We start from the raw sequence: 25,570 nt of genomic DNA on the forward strand, positions 1-25,570 counted from the left end.
AACAGCTTACGTCGGCTGTCTCGTTATCCCTCTCTCGAAGTGAGGAGGTTCTCTCGAATGAGTCGTTTCTTGCTACAGGCTGCCAGAGTGGTTATGATGTTATGAGTGCTAACCTAACTGCAGATTCTGTCACCGGGACGGTCCGTTGGCCTCGTAATTTCCTTATTCATCTATTTATCGTGGTACCGCGGCCGCTTCTCGGGTCACCTAGATTCGCTGTGATAGTCAGCCGGCGTTGCATTGCTACCAAAAGAAGATTGTTGCGTGTAGGTCGGACCAGGCGCGGGGAGTTGAAAAAAACGTGTCGACGTGTGTACGGATTCCACGACACTCGCGTCTCTCACGTACCGCTACTCGTTGTCACCCAGCAGCTGGTTCTTCTCAAAGCAGTTCTAAACCGTTCTTGTTTACGCCGCCCACTTTTGCGAGGTCACTAGCGAGTCGATCGCCCGCCTGACACCTGTACGGGGTGCCTCCTTTGAGGAAAACTGCGCATGGTTTAGGTTTAATAGTTAACGCTGTTGCGTATCTCGCCCTCGTGGGAACACGACAGTCTTGCCTATCTCATTCGGCGTTCAGATCTGCTTCGCCAGAAACGTTGCAGAAAAGCAAAAGGACTGGACACGCTGTCTGGCAGGGGGTCTCGTGCGAAGCCATGGTCTGTTATTCACGCGCACGAGTCACGATCCGAGCCAGCCGCAACAAGCAGCGCGCGCTTCGTCGCATGCGCAAGTTGGAAACAACGCTGTTTTTTTTTTTTTTTTTTTTTTTTTTTTTTTTTTTTTTTTTCGTTACCACGCGTGCTTGCCGGGCTGCGTGAGTTGTGTGCCAACGGAGGCAGCCGAACACGCTTCTCGCTCTCGCCCGCTGCTTTGGCGAAGGTCAGGATGACACTTGCAGCGAGAGAGACTGCGTGCGCGAGTTTCGGGGAGTTGTAAGGCGATGGCGATGATGTTCCCGCGAAAGTGAGAGGTTCGTTTCGAAGCGACCCGCCGCACCTACTCAACGGTTAACCCGCCGGGGTGGCGCAGAGGTTACGGCGCTCGACTACTGTTCTCAAGGGTGCGGGATCGAATCCCGGCCGCGGCAGCCGCTTTTCGATGGAGGCGATCGAAAATCAAGGCGTCCGTGTGCTGTGCGTTGTCAGTGCACGTTAAAGAACCGCAGGTGGTCTAAATTTCCACAGTCCTCCACTACGGCGTCTCTCATAGCGCCTGAGTCACTTTGGGACGTTAAACCCCACAAAACCAACTGAATGGTTAAGCCACTCGGCTACTGATTCACAGTTCCCGGGTTCGAACCCTTACGCTGCGGTGGTGCTTTAATTGATGGAGGCGAAACTCGGAGCGTCCGTGTACTGTGTGATATGCCAGTGCACGTTTAGAGCCCCAGGTGATCGAAATTATGCCGTAGCCCTCCACTACGGCACTTCCTTTTATCTTTTTTTCGCTCCCCTATATCCTAACTTCCCTTACGTCGTGGTTAAGGTGTCCACGGGAAGAGTGTGACAGATATTGCTTTTTTTTTTCTTTCTTTGAAGTGTTTGTGGGGGTTTGTGGGGTTTAACGTCCCAAAGCGACTCAGGCTATGAGAGAGTCCGTAGTGGAGGACTCCGGAAATTTCGACCACCTGGGGTTCTTTAACGTGCACTGACAACGCACAGCACACGGGCGCCTTCAATTGCTTTTCGCCTCCAACGAAAAGCGGCGGAAAGCAAGGCGGCCGTGTGCTGTGCGTGTGTTCCATCGAACCGAACGACGCCGCGAATACGAGAGTTGTTCTGGGTTCTGGTCGTTGACTTTGATAGGCAGCGCACACTGAATGCTGCGAACACCGTTTAACGTAGCAAAGACCCTATGTGGTATCGAATATGCATTGTCTGTGCGTTGTGTTAGTTCTGTGTAATAGCGCGAGGATGTAGTATTTTGTGTTCTTTAACTCTACAGTAACCAGTACACTGGCCCAATCTACGATGCATTTGGAGGCCAACAGTCACGACTGTCACCTGACCACGCCTTAGCGGTGGGAAACATTATAAGGAGACGCGCCGTAAACGATCGTGCAGTTCGCTCACCTCCGCAGCGACGCTATCGATATCGAGACTTTTCGACGTCTTTAGCACAATGCCCCCTCCCCCACCCCCCTATACTTTCGTTTTCGCCTCTCCCAGCAGTGTCGGTTCTGCTGTGGATTTTATATACTACGTCGACTCGTCGATACGGTTGACTTTGGACCGTGAACGGATGTCCTTGTCTACCTGTGAACCAGGCCGCTGTGTCTCACTGGTATGGGGCGTTCGCGATACGAGATCGAATCTTGGCATCGGCGACACATTTTCGATGGAGGTGAAAAGCATGGCGCCCGTGTGCTGATGTTGATACTTTGTTGCTGTTGTTGCTCAATGTATATAGCGGCTGCCGCAGAACATAACTGTGAAAACCAGTAAAGTGTATTGTTTGGTACAGTAACCTAATAACGCTAACGATCAGAACCCTGACCAGCGATGTTAGCCATCTGTTCTTGCACTGGCCCCTCGCCCTGAGCGAACGTTGTTTAGAGCAGTTTCGATACGAGGCCTCGAATCACTGCAATGCGAGCAGCAGGAATTCGCGCTCGTACCACGTGCCAACACGCGGCAGGAAACGAGGGTCGTGACCCCACTGCGCGTGTACAAAGCAGGCTTCATCGTCGCCATTGTCAGCACTCAGCAGCGACCTCCCTTCTCATGACCGCGCTGTACACAACACCGCAGACCTTGGAACTCCCTCCCCTAAGCACGGAACGCTGGGCAGAGCGACCTCCTCGGACCTTCGCTTGCTCGCGCGAGGTTCCGCGGTCTTCGCTGCTTCTGCCGGCAGCGCGCTTTTCGACACTCTCGTCGTTACTTCGCGCTTTTCGCCTTTCGCACCTCTGACGTCACGTGTCTGCATCTCTCCTAGTCTTCGGAGTCGGGTGTTGCTCTCCTGCTCTCCTCACGTTCTGTGGCAGTGTTTCGATGGAGGCGAAACGAAGTGGCATCCGTGTGCTGTGCGATGTCAGTGCACGTTAAAGATCCTCAGGTGGTCGAAATTATTCCGCAGCCTCCACTACGGCTCCCCTTTCTCTCTTTACATTCACTCCCACCTTCCTCCCTTCCCTACTGCGCGGGTCAGGTGTCCACAGAACTATAGTGTGACAGATGCTGCGCCTTTCCTTTCCTATGAACCAATTATTATTATTATTATTATTATTATTATTATTATTATTATTATTATTAGTAGTAGTAGTAGTAGTAGTAGTAGTAGTAGTAGTAGTAGTAGTAGTAGTATCATCATCATCATCCGCAAGTTTGCGGATGGTGCGCGATGCGATAACCGGTGCTGGCGTGCGCAATGACAGGTTCAAATTTCGGAGCTGGCAACGGTCGGTGGTTTCAGCGAACTGTTTTCCTGGAAGCACACACAGTACCACCTAGCTATTTTTCTAGCATATAGACAAGCAGCCGACGTTTGCAAACTATACATTACGCCTGAGAGTCTGCGTAGTCATGAATGGATTATAGGGAGAACCGCATCAGCTTGCTGTCTGCGCTCCGTTAGGATAGCGTCGAAAACTTCCCCGAACAGGAAGCCATTACAGGGGGATCTCTTAGAAACAAGTGTTGCAAATTATTACTTCTTATTTTGCTTTTTCTTTTCCCTTTGGTCGTATTTTGAGAAGTATCGCCGCAGTGAAAGGCTATACTTGCATACGGAAGATAGTTTAACAAAACTTGAAGATGGGCTAGATGGTGCATTGCAACTTCACTGTGTCTTTCTTCGTGTGTCTTCTTCTCTTGAGTGTGTCTTCCTGTGCGCTTTATGTTTAGTCAAATTGCATACGGAAGACTTGGTTATAGACTATTTAGTGTAACACGCACTACGTGGGAGCTCGCGCACATTCTCCGCGCAGTTGCATCATTTCCAGAGGCGTGTGTATCTCGACTCGAACACGCAAACAATGGAAACGTGCTTGTTAATAAATAAGCTCGCGTTACTGGTTGCAGCATCCGTGCACGGCCGCTCCAGGTGAATGAGCTCACCCAGCAGTACGTGCAACTGCGCTCTTCCGCCCTCGCGTGCATACGTATACACCTTTCCTCACCTTGCTTGGGCTGCCGCAATTTGGGGTGAGGGGAAGAGCGGTGATTCAAGGCCCCCCGCTGCCAAGTTTTTTCCCCGCCTCACGACTACGGTGGTTCAAGGTGGGCCAGACGCCTGCCGACGGTGCCGCTCATCTCATCACCGCCCGTCTTTCCTGCCGGCTTCTTTTCTGCGGCCGCTTCCGTCCGCACGCGGCTTAGTGCGCACTCAACGGGCGTTTAGTAAAACGGACGGCCCCTTTTCCGGATTGCATAGCCTGCTCCCGCCGCACGCGGGGGGTTTCCGCCGAGAATGCACAAGGCACGAGCAATATACAAAAGACATTTGCGGTCACTCACAATGGCACTAGCGGGAATCTTTCCATCCTTATGAATAAGCGTCTTCGCCGTCGTAATGGGTCGTGATCGAAAATTGCCCTTGTTCACTGGTTGCCTATAAGTTGAGCAACAAGTAGTGTCGGGCCGTGAATATACAGTCCGCTGCAGCTGTAGACTCCGTTTGGGCTGTCTAAAGTACTCTACTGAAGTTCATTGGGGGGAGAGTAGATGGCTTGAGAGTCCGCAAAAGTGAATGATCGGCCTATACCCGGGTTCAAGACTTGAAGGAAAAAACGGCGAGACACCACTGCGCTGAATTCAGCCGATCATTTTCGGCGAGAAACAAGAAATGCTTGTCTCTTCCCCATGCCTTTGTCTTTCTGCTTTCATTCTCGGCTATTGTGTATCACCGGTTATCTCGCTGTTCGGGCCGCCCTTGGTGTATAGGACGCACTATGAGCATAGCTGTCGCTCGCGCTGTCACTTGGCTCCGTAGGGGTTGGCTAGAAGTTTGGGAACATTTTTTAGAAATAGCTTTCTTTTGGACGCACAATTTCCTTTCTTTCGCTCCAATGCAGAAGTTTTAGTAAACTTAATTCATGAGTGGGAATTTGCGTATTTCTATTTACGTATGGTTCTTGCTTGCATTCAGCATGTCATTTCGGAGACCAGCTGAAAGCGGCGCCACGAAACGAGCTAGATGTGTGCCGTATACGACGCACGCTCTTGTGATCGCTTCTTTCGAAATGACTGCCTACTTGCGAAACTTCGCTTGGCAGCCCGTTCACGTATACCGCTGACAAATGGAGTTTCGCTGCCTGGGCGTGCACTTTCTTGAAATCCATATTGTGCATCCCCCCCCCCCCCCCCCCCCCCCCCCCCCCCCCCCCCCGCGGGGTGTAGGTGAATTCTAGTTCGCCAAGGGACGCCTGCCAACTTTCGGTATAATGTCAACAGGGCACGTTTAAGTCTGTTGAATGTGAAGGGGTATTTCGGTGAGCGATGCGCGCACGCTAAAAGGGGCGTAAAGTCGTTCTGCACCTTTGCAAATTCACCTCTGCCTGCCCCCACACTAACCACGGCTCATTCTTCAATCGACGCTATCTGCTTCTCTTCAGACCTGCTGCTCCGCTCGCTAATTACGTGCACTTCGTGATAATTTGCGTTCGCGACAGGGCGCAGTTCGTTCGTTCTTCGTTTCATACACCTCACGCCCGCAGGCTGCTGAAGATTCTCCTCTTCCTTTACTCGAACGGCCCACCTTTCCTCGCCGTTGTGGCAAAAATTCGATGCTTTCGCTGTCGGGATGACACCTTTTGCTACGGCTGCCGCACCTCTGGCGCCCTCCAGTGACTTGTCACGCACTGCGCACCTCACTCATGTGATTGTCGTCATACGGTTAGTTGGGCGGCCTATCTGAGGATCGATCAATAGCACTGTTAATGCCGCCCCAGCATTGCAGGGTGGGAAAACCGAGCATCCCCACGCGCTACGCCGAATTGTCTGGCGACGAAACTATGTTGTGGCTGTAGGAAGAAGGAAAAGAAAATGCACGGGCCTGCTACTGGCTCTGTAGCTGAGCCACCTCCGCTGCGACGGGCAGACAGAAGAGAAAATAGAGAAGAAAGAAAAGGAAGAGGGAGAGAAAGACGCGCGTCGCAACAACAGCCGTCGTCCACCACCGAAGCGGTGGCGGGTGCAATGATGGCCTACAACAGATAAAAATTAGGTGGCAGGCAAGCCCCCGCCGCAAGCGGCGGTGACCTACCTGTCCCAGCCCCATCAGGGGAGTACTGGAGTCTCCTCACCTCACCTCGCGTGTCGATATATAGGAATTGCAGAGGGTACCGCCGCGTCTCACTAGACACGTACGGATGTAGTCAAAAATTCCCAGGCCACTGGTTCTGCTTCTGGTCGGCATATTCTGGCACTTGAGATCGCTCTAAAGCTATCAATTACCTCAGAGATTTAAAAAAAAAATGCATCTTCTACCCTCTACAATATTTTGAGATTTGGGGCCATCGTAGTTGTCTGACTATGCTGCTCAGAATCAGACCTTGTGCCCTCAGAACCTTTGACTACCCCTGTTACCTCGGGTTTGAGGGATCCGGCGGCACGTGCGCATAACGTGGTTTTGCTATAGTGCCTAGAATATACCAGTATATACTGGTATATACTGGTAGAATATACTGGTATATTCTAGGCACTATAGTTTTGCTACTCGCATTGGCTGAGTGAAAATACTGTCACGAGCGAAAATGAGACAGAAAAGACAAGTCTGTCTCGGAATTGGCCAGAACATGTCGCATTCCGAAAAACCAGTGATACCTGGAACGTGCAGATACAGCCATCGAACTCACTTAGCAATATCAGCGGCAGGCGATTGTACCGCGTTGCGAACAGAAAGAGCCCGCTTTGAGGATAGCACGCCGATTCGTTGCGCGAAGGATCCTTAACTTTAACGACCCAATTCGGAAGCGGTCGCGATCCAAATTCAATTAAAGCGTGCAAGTGGGCAGAGGCAGAACTAATATCAAATTTAATTCCTCGTGGCAATATTTGAGGGATGTTGGCGCATCGCGTTCCGGGACATTTCGCGCAATCCGCATGAGATCCTTTTTTCGGCGCCATTTGCGTATGCTTTCATGTGTGCAGTACCGTAGCATATGGAAGCATCTTTTACGCGCTTACACAACTCCTTTGCGGAAAGCGAAAGTGGTTCGTTCGTATATGCATTGAATGGGTGCTCCAGCTGGATGTCCTTCTGAACCGCTTTCGAGATCGTGTTTTGATCAGGCAAGAAATAAAACAAAATGAATGGCTGAATAATAAGGCGTGTCCTTTAAATGAGTTAGCGCATAAGCGGCTGTCACTTGACTGAGTATCCTTCTCTTGCCTCACCCTGGCCATTTCTATTCGTGGCTCCTTAATTGCTCCCGTACGAAAAGAGCCTAATTGTTTATTCCGGCGCTGGCTGCAATCGGCACTTAATTAGTGGGGCATGAAAGAAGGGGGGGGGGGGGGTCACGTGGTGTTCTCAAATACGAGCTTAATTACTTTATTTCATCATGCGTAATCTTGTGCTTTTTTATACTTATTATTAGACCACCAGAGATCTAGAATTAACGCAGATGAAGGTACCATGTCACGTGGAAGAAGCAGTGACATAGCCTGTCGTTGGCCATGAAGAAGAGCATTTTGCCTTTTCCAGTTGACTTCGCTTTTCTGCTAGTCCGCGGTTCCAGGACTGTCTCAGTGGACGAACTCGTGAAGACTCCCGACTTAAGGTAACGGCAAGCTTCTTGAAGTCCTCTAGTCCGAGCTTTATTGTGCCGTGTTTATTTAATAAAGAGCTATTCCTTGACCTAAGAGAAAAATTGCGCAAATTTTTTTATAAGCTGTGATTCCTACACTGTAAAGTCTTATTTAATGTGTATTTTTTTTTTTTTTTTTTGGGGGGGGGGGGGGGGGGCTTTCTATATCTTCCGGGCAAGCTTAGTTGCACTACTGTTAGCGGCCTGACGACAGCAGCGCGGCGCGCTAGCTTGATTTGTGGCTTCTTTTTCGGGGGCAGATTTCCTTCAAATGTTCCTTCGTGTTAATTAACACACAGTCAGAGCTCCATTTGAGGTTAAAAGTTCTGACTACCCTAGCGAAAAAACCGTACGAGTCACAACAACCTCACACAGATTTCTCATACTGAACTCATACTAAACTCATACAAATCTCATACAAGATCATATATTCCTCATACGCTGAATGATATTTGTATGATATGAGATTTGTATGAGTTTAGTATGAGAAATCTGTATGGAGGTTATTGTGACTCAGGGTTTTTTTCACTAGGGATATATATATATATATATATATATATATATATATATATATATATATATAATATATACAGTCCTAATGAGACGTGTTCCATTGAAGCAGTTAAGGTGTACCCATCAAAATCATATTGAATGCATTATACGGTTGAGTTCCGGTGTCGGCACTACTGGTGATCTCTGAGGGGCTTTAGTGAATTTTGTTTTACCAATTTTTAATTATTTCCTCTTTTGTAATTTTTGGTATTTCACATCGCGCACGCACGCAAGAGCACAGCACGAGCACCTGTGCATGGTTCAGTCTGCCGCTTATATCCCTAATTAATGAGCACCAATGCGGACATCGAACGTCCTGAAATGGTCCCACCTCCGTCAGTGTGAGCCCACCACCACCTAAATAGCTGTGGAGCACCCCTGTATTTGCAAGAGTATACACACAATAGCCTCAAGGAATGCGTGGTTCTGCACTCTATAGGAATACCTATACCCGCATTTTAGGCAGTGCCGGACAATCCACTGTAGCACCAAAAACCCAGCAACTCCATTTCTTGCTTTTATCCTCCCTACAACTTCCTGCGCACAGGCAAGTGGCACCACTGCCTCCGTAGGCCCAAGCAGTGACGTCCACCTGGGTGGAAAGGTGTTTTCCTGCACGTGTGGTCCTTCGCCCATTCAATCAGCTCAAACCACGGCCCAACGTTGGCAATGCATTGGTCCGATAATGGACCAACATTGCCAACACAGTACCAGGATTGGGCCAATCGTTCCAATCGTTTGTGCTTCGCATTATGTTTTGCTCCTTCATATTTCTTTTTCCCGGGGCAGCCGTGCCCCGACCACGCACGTGGCTGGCAGGATGCGCTGCCAGGCGGCGCCGGCGGTCCGCGACAGACAAATGGCCGAAAGTCCTTGCCTTCAAGGCTCCCCATTCGTCTTTTCGCTTCTCTCGCGGCCCGGCGCCACCTCTTCGCGCGCTTAATTGTTTCCTTTCTTCTTTCCTTCCTTTTATGCGCCATATACTCTTTTGTTGCCCATCCGAGGCCCCTGAACTATCATTCGCTATATACGACACACTGATATGACAGCGTGGACAGGTGCATCTCAGGAGTAATTAGAGTGCACACCTGCTGTTATATAAAGTATCGAGGACACTGATAAACTGTCTGCTCCTGCCGGGAGCAAAATGGGACGTATTGGAGCGCCATTTTCTGCCAGCGCCTCATCTCAAAGACATACGAGGCGGCGCTGGCTGTTTTTGCCTGCGACCATGCCAGTCGCTTCTTTTGAAGTCAGTTCGTTTTCATCCTGTATCAAAGGCCAGAAGGCGATGTCACTGTGAAGTGCGCTCAGGAGAAATCGTCGCTGTAAATTCGACGTTTAACTGCGCATGCGTCGACGTGCTATAGAAGCTGATTCAGCAAAAAAAATATTGTTTCTATTCGTCGCGCCGAGATTTTAGCGATATCTTTCGCTCACGTTCGTGGTTCAAGTCATAAAGGCACGCCTCGATCGCACTCGCGGTTTCGAAAAGCTTGGAAGTTTTTATACGATGTTCGCCTTTCGCTAGATTTGGCGGGGCTGCGCGGATATTTCAGTCCTTTCGAATCACGTTTTCGATTTTTTTTTTTTTGAACGTGCCCAACGAAAATTCGAAGAAAAAAAAAGTGCGTCGTTGGAAAAGGATTGTCGCCACAGGGAATCGGGGTCAGGAGGTCTCTGCCGTCCGGTTTCGCGATAGGGGTGCTCACGACTTGGAAGGTTTGAAGGAAGAAACGAACGCAGCATGTGAAACACATGGGGGGCCTCTCGGTTTGATACCGATGCGAGAGCTACACAGTGTCTGAAAAGATCTATATGCCTGTGAATAAAACACGGCAGGACACTTGACTGCTTTTTTTCTGTGCTTCGACTGTGAAAACTGCCTTTTCTTTTTAGTATAAGACGCGCTTGGAACGTCTGAATAATCGCGTGGGGTAAGAGGCACGCGGATTTGAAGAAAATGTGTTGCAATGAAAAAAAAAAAAAAAGAGAGAGACGCAATAAATATTTTATATTCCCATCCACAGCAGGCTCTGAAGGAATTGGAAGTGGGACCGTATTGGCGGTGCGTTGTACCAAAGGAGGCTATGGTTGTACATATACTTTGGAACAGAATTATTGGCGATGGTGTTATAACTTCACCCACCCCGCCGGGGTGGCGCAGTGGTTACGGCGCTCGACTACTGTTCCCAAGGATGCGGGATCGAATCCCGGCCTCGGCGGCCGCTTTTCGATGGAGGCGAAAAGCAAAAGCGCCCGTGTGCTGTGCGATGTCAGTGCACGTTAAAGAACCCCAGGTGGTCGAAATTTCCGGAGTCCTCCACTACGGCGTCTCTCATAGCCTGAGTTGCTTTGGGACGTTAAACCCCACCAACCAACCAACCATAACTTCACCCAAATTTTATGTCTTGTTGTACATTCCATCCGATGTACAGATATTTTCTGTTCTTTTATTTTATTTTTGTTTTTCTTTACTTTTATTATTTGTTTTATTTACCTCACTGCTCCTGCCAGTGTGAATTTATTTTTATATAATGTTGCATAAACACGTGACAGGAAGGCCCCATTCAGCACTTCCCCGTGTCGATTGTTTACTGTACCCTACTGTGAATCTAATGAGAAACTTTTCGGGTCGTGCCATACAGCGACTTGCCGTGTGCATTCAGAGAGTACGTAGATTTTGGTTCAAACGCTGCAAGCACGACGCTTCTAAATTAACATTTCCCGTGGTGTTTGCATAAATCTTGAATTTTGTCGCCTGACCCAATCAGATTTGTCTTCCGCCGAACTGTCTTCCTGAAAAGCGGGAACACAGCGCTGTGCTGTTAACGAAGAGAAAAATGCAAATGGTTCAGAATAAAAAAAAAAAATGTCGAAGGGAGTGACAACAGACTGGCTTTCACTTGTTCATACCTCGTCGTTGTAGCAGTGGGTGCATAGTTTCGGATTCATTCGCGCTTGCACCCCTTCGCGCATGCAGCGGTCGCGCTAGAAGTAGCAACGAAGTCTTACAATATGGAATGGCTTTTATCTCTCGCACAGGGATCCGTTATCGCACACAGGCGCTTACTGTGTCTGTACCTTCCAGAGGTCCCTCAGAGGATACGAATGTTTCGTGCAAGGGTTCGCAAGCGGGCCCATGTGGCCATGCAGTCGCCGGAATGAGTTACCCTTCCTTCCCACTGGACATTACAGAGCCGCTGGATCTCAAGCAGACGTCCAGAACGTCCATGAGATGTCCACTGGCGTTGTGATGTCCATTGAGTTCACTTAAGTATGAGTGATGTTGAATACTGTGTACCTACTGGGATATGACGACCATAATATGCTAGCGTCTGAATTCACTGCTATCGGTCGAGCATCTGGCTTTTCTATCAAGGAAGGCCAGCGCTCGAGAGCCTTTATTTTTCCTTTGCAGACTTGTGGTGATGAAAACGCAATTGACTGCTCGAGCTTGAAGCATACCGAAAATTTACTCTGCTTTCTGCTGCTCGCATTGCAGTGACATATCGCCCTTCGGGTGACGAAATCACAGCCCACTCTCGAACGTTCTGACTTGAATTAGTCCGGATATTTATTTGGACGCAGAGCTCTAATTGAGGGGGGGGGGGGGGGGGGGGGGGCTTTTTAACACACTCTATGGTACCCGGCCTAAACAATCGGTTCGAAATTAGCGAAGAACCACTGTTCCTTCGGAATCCGGGAGGCTCCGCATTCCGCCAAGTCTAAGAAAGCGAAGAAAAATACTGGGGAAAATTCCAGTTGTGTTCTTTCGCTGCTCGCATTGCAATGCACCAGCCCTCGTTCCGGCCCGTCGGCCGTCATGCAGTCACGCCTCACGGCGGTTTGCTTTCTGGCGCCGCTTCATCCACCATCGGACCACCGCCGCCGGTTTTTCCAGAGAACCAGAGGTGCCCCCGCCCTTCTGACTCGATGAACTTTGCCCTCTGCCCCCACGCCTTGGAGGGCCAGAATTATCCTTTCTCTCGCTTAACGGGGCTTCTTTTTCTTTCTTTCTTTTTTTTTTTTTCGCGTAAGCGACTTTTGTAAGCCACTGAGAAATACTCAATGCCGCAGTTCCAAACATATTATTTTCGAGTAAGCAGCGGGTCACGAATCGGCACTCTCATTTTGTGTGGCATGCAGCAGGGATCCGATAGGCGACTGTGCGCGGAATGCCTGCTCTCCTACTCCATCCTCCGTGTCTTGTTCCGTGTCGTGAGTTGTCGTTTCAAAATCGATTCTAGCCTCCGGTAGACGCACAGATTTGTCCTTGCTTACTGTGAGATGCAGCTACTGCAGCAGGCGCGTGTAAATAGCTACAGCCTTTCTTTTCAACGCATATAGTGGGCTCGCCCTCCATTTTTCGCTGGCAGTTCGGCGAACTCGACGTCCCGGTTGGAGGGAAGGGGGGGGGGGGGGGGGGGGAGGGGCGTATACGAAGAGCTATCTTACACATGGATGTATCCACGAATGCGTTTCTTTTCTGCTGTTTCGTTTCGGAGAGTGAAGCCAGTCAAATGCGATCTCCCGCTTTCGTTTTGGCGCCGAGGATTCCCCGGCATATTAGTGCCTGCTACTGCCGTGAAGTTGGGCGTAAGTGGTGCCAAGTGACTTTCTCGATGTGCCCAGTTCGTTCTACCTGTCGTCACTGTGGCGTCCAGCGTTCATTTATAGAGCGTGGTTGTGTTCGCTCTGTCACATGGCTTCCGAACGCTTTCAGAACCGCGTTGATCAGAGTGTCTAATGGCCCGTAGTTGATTTTAGCCATATATATTGATCTCATTTAGCGCAAAACTTGGCCCGGCCGCGGTTGTGCAGGGGTAAGACGCCCGACTACTGTGACGGAGTACCCGGGTTCGATCCCGACCGGCGGCGGCTGCGTTTCGATGGAGGCGAAACGAAGTGGCGTCCATGTGCTGCGCGATATCAGTGCCCTCGGCACCCCTTTCTCTCTTTCCGCCTTCGCTCCCATTTTCCTCCCTTCCCTTACGGCGCGGTTCAGGTGTCCACAGAAACAAGTGTGACAGATACTGCACATTTCCTTTCCTGTGAACCAATTATTAATGTTATTAGCGCAAAGCTCGCATCAGGCAAAGAAAAGGAACACGCAGGAGGAAATAAGGCTGCTATCCACAGCTGATTAATTGAATGAAATGTCAAAGCATATCTTGTAATTATGTTTTGATCCTTTATTCAGTAAATCAGTTGTGAAAAACACCTGTATTTTTGTCCTAGCTGTGTATTCCTTTCTTGTGTTCCTTTGCTTGGTGTGTGTTTTGCACTGAGATGAATATATTAAACGCAACCATTTTCAGAAGCCATGAAGCTACTAAGAAAATTGGTCATTTCATCCTTCGCACTCGGAGCTGTATGTACTTCATTCGTCACAATAAACAGCTGGATCTAAATCAGCGTTATATCAATATATCTCGTGCATATTTTCCTATGTGGCAAAGTGTCCCTTACAGGTCATTTTACTACTGGTGCGCAGTCTTTATACACTATTTGAACATGACATTGTGTGGCTTCCTCTGAACAATTATGCTGCTGGGCTGGTCACTTATTTGCTCCGAAGCTGTCGGCTCATAAGGAAGTTTAACTCATGACATCCTCTGTCTTTTGCCTCCTTTCTCTTCGCAGGTATCAATGCTACCGTTACGGAGTGCAACGCAGTGACACCCCGCAGCAGCAGCAGCAGTCCCAGACAACCAGGGTGGAGAGACCAGCTGGCGTGCTCTGAGTGGCGCGCCGAGGAGATGGCTGGCAGCGAAGCGCTCATCTACTGCTCCTCGGACATCGTCAAGAACTCGCACAAGATGGGCATCGAGAAGATCACTACCAAGTACGACACCGTGGGCGCCGTGTTCAATGGAAAGGATCCCGACGAATCGGGCCGACTCACAGAAATCGAGGTCGACCAGGTGCGTGCTCCCATGCATTTTCCCTCCTGTGTGGAAACAAGTCACGGGACGACTTGTGACAAAAAAAAAGAAATGAAATGAAGGACATGACACAGAACAAAGAAAAGATGGGAGAAGCCTAGCTTGGCGAAGAACGTGGTGGAAGGCACGTTGTAACCTGCCGTGATGTTGCAGTGGTTAGAGCGCTCGACTTCTGTGCCAAGTATGCGGGATCGAATTCCGGTCGTGGCTGCTGCTTTTCGATGGGGGCGAAAAGCAAATCGCCCCTCTGCTGTATGATGCCAGTTCATGTAAAAAACTCCAGGTGGTCAAAATTTCCGGAGCCCTCCACTACAGCGTCTCTCGTAGCCAGAGTCACTTTGGAACATTCAACGTCTTAAAAATCGAAACCAGGGGACATGCTAGGCTTCTCTTATTAACGGCCACAAACTGCGCTGTGCTCATATGGGCAGGGGTAAATGCGGAGAGAGGTAAATGAAAATTGGGAGTGTAAAAAAGTATACTTACTTGGACGCTGTCACTTATTCCAACGATCAAGTATATCACCGTTCTGGGTGTTCAAAGCAATTGCCAAAAACAGCGTTGTAGTTTATATATGGTAGGGTGTTCACTTTTCCAATATCACAAAAAAGTGGCATTGTAGCACCTCATTGTGCTTCCCTCTTTAATGAGGTAGAAAGCAGTCTTCATGTGGTATATCACCCATGTTGGTGTTTATTGGCCAGAGCCAACTACTCTTCCTAGAAAGGCTATATAATTGAGACCTCAGCAGTCATGAGCGTTCTTGGAAGGAGAGATTGAGCAGAACGGCTGACAGAGACTTGAGCTTGCTTTCTGTGAAGGCCAACTATATGGTGTCACATTTCTGAATTATTCGCTTTTTTTTTCTTTTTCAGCATGCCTTCTCCACTTATATGCCATGTACCTGAATCTGGTGCACCAATCATTCTGAAAATTTTCTAATTTACTGTTGTTTGTTTAAGCAACAGAGACTGCTGGAATGATGCAGGGCACTGATACCTGGCACTGAAAGCCCACCGGCAGCACTTTCATCTCCTATACCCTGAATTCTGATGTTAGTAGATGTCTGAATTTCAACTAGAAAAAAATTTAACTGTGATAATCTTTGGAAAATGAGTACCGCTGACAAGATATCCGAGAAAAGGATAACAAACATAAGAAGTAAGCTGCACATAGAAGTAGGGCAAATAGAGCTGAGCAGGAATTGCTGTTTAACTTCCAAGGAAAGACCTAAGCAAAGGCCCCATGTTGAAGTTACTAAAGCGTGGATCAGACAATCCCACATCTAAATCTCGCGCTGCAATGCCAGGGGAAAAACTGTACTGCACAGTTTGCATCAGCTCTTCTGTGTGGGTTCATCAAGCAAAGGTACAGCAGACATCAGCCAAGTGAAATAGCAAATTTGCATCATACGACAGCAACCGCAAGGTGCTTGTGGATTCATTGCGGCAGTAAAAACCTACAGCGTCTGGTGCTATACCTCTATCCTTTTCCTTGTGCGCAGGTCGAGTGCTGCTTCAAGAGCCACAAGACGTACGTCTATGGTTGCCACTGCCTGGCCAACCTCTACTTCACGGATGTTGCCCAAGACGGCACGCCAGGTCGCTGGGAACTTGCCCGCACCGGAGTGCCCGTGCTCATCCTGGACAAGGGCGAGTCGCGCGCCAGGACGCGCCGCATGGTGCATGTGGTGCTGGCCGAGCGGGGCACCGGGTTCGCCCTCTGGAAGGACGTCATCGATAACCTGAGCAGCTATCAGAAGCCTGCCGTCACCTTCCACACGATGCACCTCTCCTCGGACCACCGCCGCATGGCCGGCCTCAGCTTTGACATGCCTGACGCAGCTCAGGAGTTTTGGGAGAAGGTTGAGGAGCTCATCTCTGACCCCCTGAACATCAGCCTGTCCGTGCCGAAGAGCAGCAAGAGCCTCAAGAAGAAGAACCGGGCGGCCAAGCCCAAGCCACTGCCGGGCAAGAGTGACATCTCCTTGCCGTGCTGCTTCCAGCATGTTACCAGCGTCGGAAGTGGGGACAAGGAGAGGTTCTTCTCTCTGGCCACTCTGGGGCCTGACTGTGACATCGACTGAGGAAGCTGCCTATACGAAATGCAAGTCTGGATTCAGTTGCACCTGCGAGACCCCTTTTTTGGTAAACTCCGAACAAAGTCTGTCTGTTTTATTTCCTGCCTAACACCAGGGTAGGCTACCAGGGACAAAGGCACTTCTGGTAAGAGAAGTGGTGCGGACCACAGTCAATTTATTACCTTGTACCAGGACATTCCTCACATTAATGGCTCCTAGAAGATGCACGAACTCTGGAGGAAATGTGTTCTCTTCTCGGAGTCCTGTTATCTGCTGTGTACGAGGAACAATGATATGGTGCCCATCATCAGTACAAGGATAAAAGACCACACTGATTGGAATTTTTGTGAATGTGGACACACTGTGAACTAGATACCAACACTCATTTGTGACTGCAAGGAAATGTGTGAGCTTTTGAAAATTGTCATCTCTTCTTCAGATTTTTTTAAACTTCAATATATCTTGCATATTGCATACATAAGGGACAATGTGAAGGTAAATGTGCATTCATTTACGCTCAATACTGCAAGCAAAATTTCGGACTTCCCAAAGACATTTCTGACGCCTTGCACAGGGTTTTTCTGAATGTTTATTCACATGTTTAATTTTTATTTGTGTATAGTGTCTGTTACAGTCCTCTGAGAAGTTTCAAAATTATTGTGGTATGTCAGTATAGCATCTTACGTGCCTTTTTTACACATGGAGTGCAATTTCCAGCTTCGATCATGATGTACATGTGGGTAAATAACTTCTTTTTCATCATCACCAGTTTACAATATAGAACTGTGCACCTAATATGTGCATGAGTTTGTACCGCAGAGACATTTCTGTAAAGAATTCTTAGTCATTATCACAGTGTACTTCCACATCTACTCTGCTATATGAAAGGCTGTATTTTTAAGCTTGCTCAATATATGGTTGTACTGGCACACGTTTTAGTCAGACCTGCATGATATTTAAAATTGTTCTCTCTATCATGCAGTCTGGTAACGTCTCCACTTTGCAGGTTCAGTCAAATGAGCTAGTTTGGTGCTGGATACATAATATCTCAAAATTTTATGTCATGTGCCACCCTGCCAGGACTGTCCTGTAATTTCATCGCTGATACCTGTCAGTACCGAGTAACATTAGGCATCCCCTTAATCAGCCTTCATTTTTTCAGCTTTTGTTCACAGGGGTATTGAGAAGTTCTGCTAGCAACAGCGAAACCTTAGCTGGAGAAGTAGTCACTTTCAAATCACTTGGTGTGTAGCAGATTGATCTTTTTTTTTTTTTTTTTTCACATCACTGAAAAGCCTTGACAATGTACTACTCCAAGACATTTTTTAGGTGTTGCACAGTGTGTCTCTTAGTGTAGAAACTATTTGGTGAGTTGCAATTCTCAGTATGTTTGGTGCTTCAGCTGAGCCTTGCTATAGCTGTGGAGGTCAGCTGAATGAAGTATGCATCATTGTGCAGTAATAGTGAAGCACAATAACTTGGAGTGTGTACTCGATATGAATGAATGTGGGAATGATTGCATGCATCATGTGGGGACAATTAATACTTCCAGCTGTGAATGAGTCAAATGCAGTGCAAACAGCACTATGCGAAGCTAGCAGTCATGCTGTGCAAGCATTCTTGCAATGTATTGCCCCATGTAACACGGGCTTTCTGTAAATAAGTGTGAGTGGACTGTGACCACTGCAGCCTTTTTTTAGGTAGTGCAGACAGAGATGGTCTTTCTTTGGTGCATTTCAACACTATGTGCAAATGTCTTCAGTTTTATAGCATAATCCATCATTGTGAGCTAACAGCATGTGGTGATGAATTTTGTTACATGCATATTACATACACATACTTGCTGGATTCATATGCACATTTCAGTTTTAATTTCGTTTCAGGTTTTAGAAGTTTACGATAACTTGGTATTGCTAAGTTTAGGCAGTCTGCAATCATTATAAAAGGCAGCATGCACCTTGCATTGGTGAGAATGCAAACTGCATAAGCAGCAAATTTATTATTTTTTATTCAGGACAAGTACATTTGTACTGATGTCATGACTGTGTAATGTGTGCGTACGGTAAATCTTGGGACACTTCCAAAGGGTGTAGCTGATATGTGGTACACTGTTGCACACTGTCTAGCCCCTGCTGCAGTTGCCTTTTTAGAAACAAGACTAGCAATTAGTGTGTGTGAAACATAACAATGTTTATGAATCCTACACCAGGCTTGGTGTTGAAAAGCTGAAATGCCGCCTTACCGTTCTTCTAGACTTCTATGCTTGTGTAATGCACAAGGTTATCCTTTTGCGGTCATTTGTTGACAGCAGCACATCAAGACCATCTCAGCTTGTTGCAAAATGTGTGTGCTCTAATCAGTTTCAAGAAACACCCTGTGTTGTTACGAAGTGCCAGAAATTCGTCATGCAGTGCTCTAGTACTTTGCTTCATGCAGTTGTGATGGTAGGGCCATTTTTTTAACTTACACCAGCTACATTAGTGTAGCAAAAAACCATTGGAGTTATAGAAGATTTGCTACACTAGTGTAGGTGGTGTAGGTTATAAAAATGGCCTTGGTGTATGGTTGTTTAGTACTCATAGCTTGCCTGTGCCTTTCACCTTAGGATCACATTTTAGTTGAGCTATGGGGAGCACCTTTGGCGATACTCTGGATCCGCTCCGTTGCAGTTGATGACAGACGCCGGCAACTGTATAGGGTTCTTTGATCCTGCAGAAATAGGCGGCTGTGTTGGATGGAGTTGGGGAAGAGTTTTTGGAACATTGTTGAACTTTCCTCGTTTAATGATGCATGATGCGTGATGTTCTCATGAAGCGGTGGCATGTTGTGGCCTTTTCATGATGTTGTCACGCCTGTAGAGGGTGCTGTTTTAATGTGTACATATGCGTGAGCTTAGTAGTTTTGTTACCAACCATCATTGTCATGTGACGGCATCCTGTTGCCTTGGAAGTGTTGTGTGTTGTGTAAATAAATTTATCGCAATCTGTGCGGTGCTGGCGTCTCAATCTTCAACTACAAAATTTGCAGTCTGATCCGTAGTAGAATGTATACGATGTTTGTTTCCCTTGTTGAAAGGTTCATAAATCTTGCTTGTCATGTAGTTCGGCGTGGAAGATGACCAGGAGGTGTACTTGAAGAAGATGACAGCAGAACATATATATAGAGAGAGTAAAGCTGGAAGCAGGAATGAATTTACAAAAATAACAACTTTGAACTACCTAACTGGTTAGAGCCGAAGTAGAACAGCATTACATGACTATACATAGAGCCCCAGCTCAGACTGGACGTTTCTCGATCACATCACTATTTAAACACTCAAACGACACAGAAATAGGGGCAGTCATTTTCAGCGACCGGACCACACATCCAATGAAGAAATAGTATGCCAGATGGGTACAGCCCTATGGGTTGACCTCAGCCTCTAACCGAACCCTCGTTTGTAACACAAATTCCATCAGAGTACAGCAACAGTTATTTTCTGGTGGGGATATCGAACCCTCTCCCATCAGGAGGCTCTCTTCCCACTTGCCTCCCGCACACCGCTGCCCCATCCACGCTCACGCTGCTGGTTAAATCCTTACCACTGATGTGCTGCCACGCGCCATCTATGCTTGACTTATAACAGCAACAACATGGAAAAGGAAATAGCACACAGCCGCTATGCCTAAGACCACCTGGGTAGGGATGTAAAATTTCCGGAAATTTTGAACGTTGAAAAAATACCAGAAAAATACAAATTATTTGTATTAATCAAAAATGTAGCTGCATTTAAACAGCACAGACTTCTTTTTTTTTTTCGAGCAGAGTACTGCTCGTGCAAATGCCGCGCCGCTTTTAGATGGTTATGACAAGACAAATTACACCTTTGTTGGTTATAGAGTGCGGGATCGAATTCCGGCCTCAGCAGCCTCAGGAGCTGTAGTGGATAGTGGAGGGCTACGGAGTAATTTCGACCACCTGGGGATCCTTAACGTGCGCTGACATCGCACAGCACACGGACGCCTCTTCGTTTCGCCCGAAAAGCAAGGCGCCCGTGTGCTGTGCGATGTCAGTGCACGTTAAAGAACCCCAGTTGGTCGAACTTTCCGGAGTCCTCCACTACGGCGTCTCTCATAGTCCGAGTCGCTTTGGGATGTTAAACCCCACAAACCAAACCAGAAGATTGTGGTCATGTGTGTTGCAGCCTCTACTATTGCGTGTCAGAAGGAGTGGTCAAATATATTCTGTGTGCACATCTGGTGCAGGCATATGCCCACGGAACATAGATTACAGAAGCTGTGTTCATTCGTTCCAACATACAGCTTAAAGTGTCTATAGTTTGATGGGTGGCGCCGGAAATTAGAGGAGCAGCAATTCGTAGTAGTGCGGGTAGGCAAAGTTCTGTGTTTGTTTCCGTGCCTCATTTTTTGTTTTTTTTCCATCTCATATATATTTCACTTGTGATTTGTATTTTCTTCTGGCAAAATCTTATGTGCTGTTCAATCTATATCTGAATTTTTCTCTGCAATCAATCATGTGGCAGTAAGGTCTGGTCACGTTTCTGTGTTTTCTCCTTCCTGGTACTAGACTAGCCTTTCTATATTTACAGTCGAATGTGCTTTTTATATTCCTGTGAGTTATGTTGCACTGTTCAAGGTTTATCTCATTTTTCCTTACATCAAACATGGAACGATATCTACATGCAACATTTCTGTATGTTCATTGTGTTGTTTTTTTATATGCTTGCTCTTGCTCGTGCTTTTATTTTTCTCGTGCAAATGTTAACATGCAGTTCAAGGTTTGCCACATTTATCTCCAAGTAAGCCATGCGTAAATAAGTATGATATTTCTGCATTTTAAGCACTATAGTCTTATAATATATATATATATATATATATATATATATATATATATATATATATATATATATATATATATATATATATAACAGCTCCTTTTTTCCTTTACTAAATCTATGTAATTTAATGTTTACTGCATTTCTCCTTAGTACAGTAAGCCATCTGACAAAAAAAAAGAGCTGTTTTGCATATGTTCTCAGTTTGTTCTAGAAATTCCAACACACTCACGTGAACTGCCAGTTCTGTTCATTTTCTTATGTTTAGCAGACAGATTAAAGTTCATTGCATTTTTAATTAGATCGTTGACATACCAAGGCACTCTAGTACTGGCAATGTGTTTGTGCTCGCTTCTTCCTAGATTGTTCTAATCTGTTCATGTTGAGTTTCAGACCTGTTTTCTTCCAGTTCACAATTCGCATGCATTCACATTTCATCATGTTATTCGTAAAGGGGTTGGGACACCAAGTTCTGAGGATTTATAAGCATGTTTTGTTTTTTCTGTATGTGAGGTCACCCACAGCCAAAATCTGGACACAGCAAACCTTTTACATATATCTTAATTTATCTCCAAAAAGCCGTTATATGCTATTTCACTCGATCGAGACGCGTCGTTAGCACCATTTAATTTAATGACATATGAAGCTCATAAGTGTATCAGTGAATACTAGTGACGTTACATCATAGTAACATGACGTACTATCAAAGACGCGCGACTACTGTCAGCTGCTGCATTGGTGGTCGATGGGCTGATCGTCAGGCGACTCCACTGGTGGATCGGCGTCAGCACCAGAACGAAACCTTCTCACCAATGAGTCTACAACCGGACTACATTTTCGTTGTACTTTATTGGAAATATGAATAAGCAGATAAAGTTTATATTCGAAACTCAGCGGAAGAGGAAACACAAAAAATGCAGCATTCCGGCATCTGAAATTGTTTTAATAGAGAAATTTAGTTTACCGCGATCCGCCACCGTGACCCTCTACCGCGCGTGGGCGGGGTGCACAAGCTGATTGGTCCCGACGCGGCAGGTCTATGTGCCGACATCAGGTATGTGGCGCCATCTATCGGCGTCAAGGGGATCTGGGCATGCGCAGTGGAAAGTACGGTGGCGGATCACGGTAGCGGATTTCGGATCACGGTAATCTAAATCTCTCTAATAGCATTTATCACGAACGTTCTGAAGTAAACCTAATTTGTGCTACCAAAACTAAATAACAGCAACGAAATTGTGTTCTTTCTGCAGCTTTTTCAGTTCTATTTCCTACTTAGATGCAGCCGTCTATCAATTAATGCAAATCATCATGTTTGTTTTCCATGCCTCGGGAAAAAATGAGTTTTTTTCCCAAAATTTCCTGTTTTTTTTTCCGAGCATTCCCATCCCTACACCTGGGTCCCAGAGCAGGAGGAAAGGGAAGCTGGCTTCCATGCTCTGAGAACTATGCCCGAGTCAGATCTTAAGTGCCTCCTAGGGCGCTCTTTGTCGCATCAGCAGACAAAGTAAAGGTAAGCACTTGAACGATCCAACCTGGCACACAGCGCGGGATGCTCCGAGCAGCGGCGAGCAATGATGATGATGGGCCTGTACTGGTGAAAGAGGTGAAAGTTCGCGCACTTGTTCTGCAATTCCAGTGTCAGTCTCCCGTGTGTGTTACTTTTCATTTTATATTTCATTACTTTTTTTTCCTTTCCTCTACCCTCCAATCACTTTTTTTTATTACATGAATGTATACTTTTTTTTCATTCGAAGAGTTTGCCACAAGGCATAAGTTGAGAAAGGGGGAATGGGATGCAGGAGATAGAAAGTTAAAAGAAGGAGTGAAGTCCTGTTGTGCTTATGTATTCGAGAAGGTTGGCAGTATAGCGATTGTCCATTGTCCATTTCTTCAAAAAATACTTCAAAAATACTTCATACTTCAAAAAATTTCTTTGCTACCTAATTCTTGGCCGATCCCCCTCTGTGGGTATGTGCCTTATGTTATTTGGACAACAGCAACAACAAATCCCTCCTGTAAGAAAGCGGCTACCCTGGGCGCTGATTACAGGGAAGAGGGACGGCTGGCATAGGGCTTCATGCGCGAGGCGTGGATCCTCTTCGGCGCCGATCGGCAACGGTGTGTGCAATGAGCAAAGCGATAGTTCGGCAGAGACCGCCACCACCAAGAGCACAATCGCGTGCTCGAACGAAACGGAGAGCGCATCATGGAGAAACCCTGCGCATTTCACAACGGTAAAAAGCAGATCGCACAAGGATATTGTGCATTGATATAGGGATGTATTTAATTATCTCTTACTCTAGGACCACCTTTGTTCAACTTGGACCAATAAGCATTCGTCTGTCAGTCCGGAGGTCCCGAGTACGATTTCCACCCAACCGAGATAAACTTTCTTTCCTTCTCGATTGTTCTTCATCGGTATGAGGAAATCGCGTAAGAAATATGGCATCAATCCGAAAATACTGCGCCTTTCCCTTCCTGTGAACCAATTTAACTTTATTTAACTTTTAGCCTGGCGTTGTAACAGCCACGAAGAGGAGTCCGTGTGCTGTGTGATGTCAGTGCACGTTCAAGATCCCAGGCGTGCGAAATTACCCCATAGCCCCCCACTTTGGCTCCTCTTTCTACGCCCTGCCGGGGTGGCGCAGTGGTTACGGCGCTCGACTACTGCTTCCAAGGACGCGGGATCGAATCCCGGTCTCGGCGGCCACTTTTCGATGGAGGCGAAAAGCAAGGCGTCCGTGTGCTGTGCGATGTCAGTGCACGTTAAAGAACCCCAGGTGGTCGAAATTTCCGGAGTCCTCCACTACGGCGTCTCTCATAGCCTGAGTCGCTTCGGAACGTTAAACTCCACAAACCAACCAACCAACCATCCTCTTTCTACTTTCACCCACTCCTTCCCTTAAGGCGCGGGTCAGGTGACCACAGAAACAAGTGTGACATATCAGCGCCCCTTCGATTAGGAAGGCCTTAGCTCTCTAGGCTGACGTCAGTGTCACGTCACGACTAGAGTCGCCGTGACCGCCGCCGAGTACGCTGCTGGTTGTTACTCGTGGTAGTCTTCTCGCTTCTCAGTCGTTTTCTGAAATATTTCTTTGGCTCTGTGCTGTCCGATTATGTTCACGCTACTGTGCCACAAGTGGTGCGAACGTTCGCTGCTATATGCTTGGACAGTAGTGAAAAAGTCTAAGAAGCACTTTGGACCAACGCTCTTAGATATAGACCACTAAACTGCAATAAGGCGGAAGCCTGTATTGGGCGATGGACCGAAACCCTCCTCTGCGGCACATCTTTCTCTTTTTTTTTTCACTTCCGCTTTCCCCCTTTTCCTTACGGCTCGGTTCAGGTGTCCGCGGAGAGACCTCGGCGGTTGCGTTTCGATGGAGGCGAAACGAAGAGACGTCCGTGTGCTGTGCGATGTCAGCGCACGTTAAAGATCCCCAGGTGGTCGAAATTGCCCTCCACTACGGCTCCTCTTTCTCTCTTTCCACCTTCTCTCCCACCTTCCTCTCTTCCCTTACTGCGCGGTTGAGGTGTCCACAGAAATCAAGTGAGACAGTTACTGCGCCTTTCCCTTCCTATAAATCAATGTTTTTTTGTTTTTTTTTTTGTCCGCGAAGAATTGTGACAGATAGTGAGCCTTTTCTTTCCTGTAAACCAATTCGAAACGCCGCTGATGCCTCCTGTACTGCGTCTGCATGCTGTGTGGTGCGGCGTTCGAGGACGAATACACATGCAAGACCATCGCCGCAAGGCCACTGCAACGGTCACACAACATCGAACTAGCACCCGAGATCAGAGCGTGGCCGCTGATGCCTGCTGTACTGCGTCTGCTTCGATATGCTGTGCGGTGCAGCGTTCGACGACAAATGAACATGCAAGACCATACGTTGCCGCACGGCCACTGCAATAATCACACACTGAAGAAAGGTTTATTGCAACTCCTAAAACTGAGGATATATGCTCATATACATACTGTCCAACATTATATCAAACAATGATATACAAGCTGCAGGTCCGTCCTGCACAACTACCATTACACTAATGCCAAGCTAAAAGCACACAACATGCATGTGTTAAGACTTTAACATTCCTCGCACAACACTAGGCCTTGCGATTAGAATGCGGACGAAACCAACAGTATTATCTATGGCTCTTCAACTATATATAAAATAACCTGCTGAGATCAAAAAACAAAATTCGAATGGTCTGCAGGTAAAGGAGCCGCATAACGCAACATTATCTCAAGCAAGCAAGGACCAGACAGTTTTTCTCTTGATCCGTGTCGCTCTTTCTGTGGATGCTTTGGGGCCATAACTGTGAAAGAAATAGAGGGTCTCTTAGATGTCTCTTAAGAGAAGAATGGCCTCTGCCTCATGCCGTTTCCTTTTATCGGCGTTCGTT

General features: G+C 47.3%; 1 protein-coding gene across 6 annotated transcripts in view; it reads left to right on the plus strand.

The window, feature by feature from the left end:
- MESR3 (misexpression suppressor of ras 3) overlaps positions 1 to 19,319 on the plus strand; it is a 208,136-nt gene extending 188,817 nt beyond the window's left edge. For 5 of the 6 annotated variants that reach the window (XM_084584478.1, XM_084584476.1, XM_084584479.1 and 2 more), the window contains 2 exons: positions 13,951 to 14,231; positions 15,757 to 19,319. In XM_084584478.1, coding sequence (XP_084440604.1) covers positions 14,067 to 14,231; positions 15,757 to 16,338 — 747 coding nt within the window. In that variant the 5' untranslated portion in view covers positions 13,951 to 14,066 and the 3' untranslated portion in view covers positions 16,339 to 19,319. Of the gene's footprint in view, positions 1 to 7,649; positions 7,726 to 13,950; positions 14,232 to 15,756 lie in introns of all 6 variants that reach the window. The other variant, XM_084584480.1, reaches the window with a different exon arrangement.
- The last annotated feature ends 6,251 nt before the right edge of the window (positions 19,320 to 25,570 follow it).

Source organism: Amblyomma maculatum, chromosome 11 (genome assembly GCF_055883805.1).
Source record: "Amblyomma maculatum isolate TAMU_Amacu chromosome 11, ASM5588380v1, whole genome shotgun sequence".
NCBI lineage: Eukaryota > Metazoa > Arthropoda > Arachnida > Ixodida > Ixodidae > Amblyomma > Amblyomma maculatum.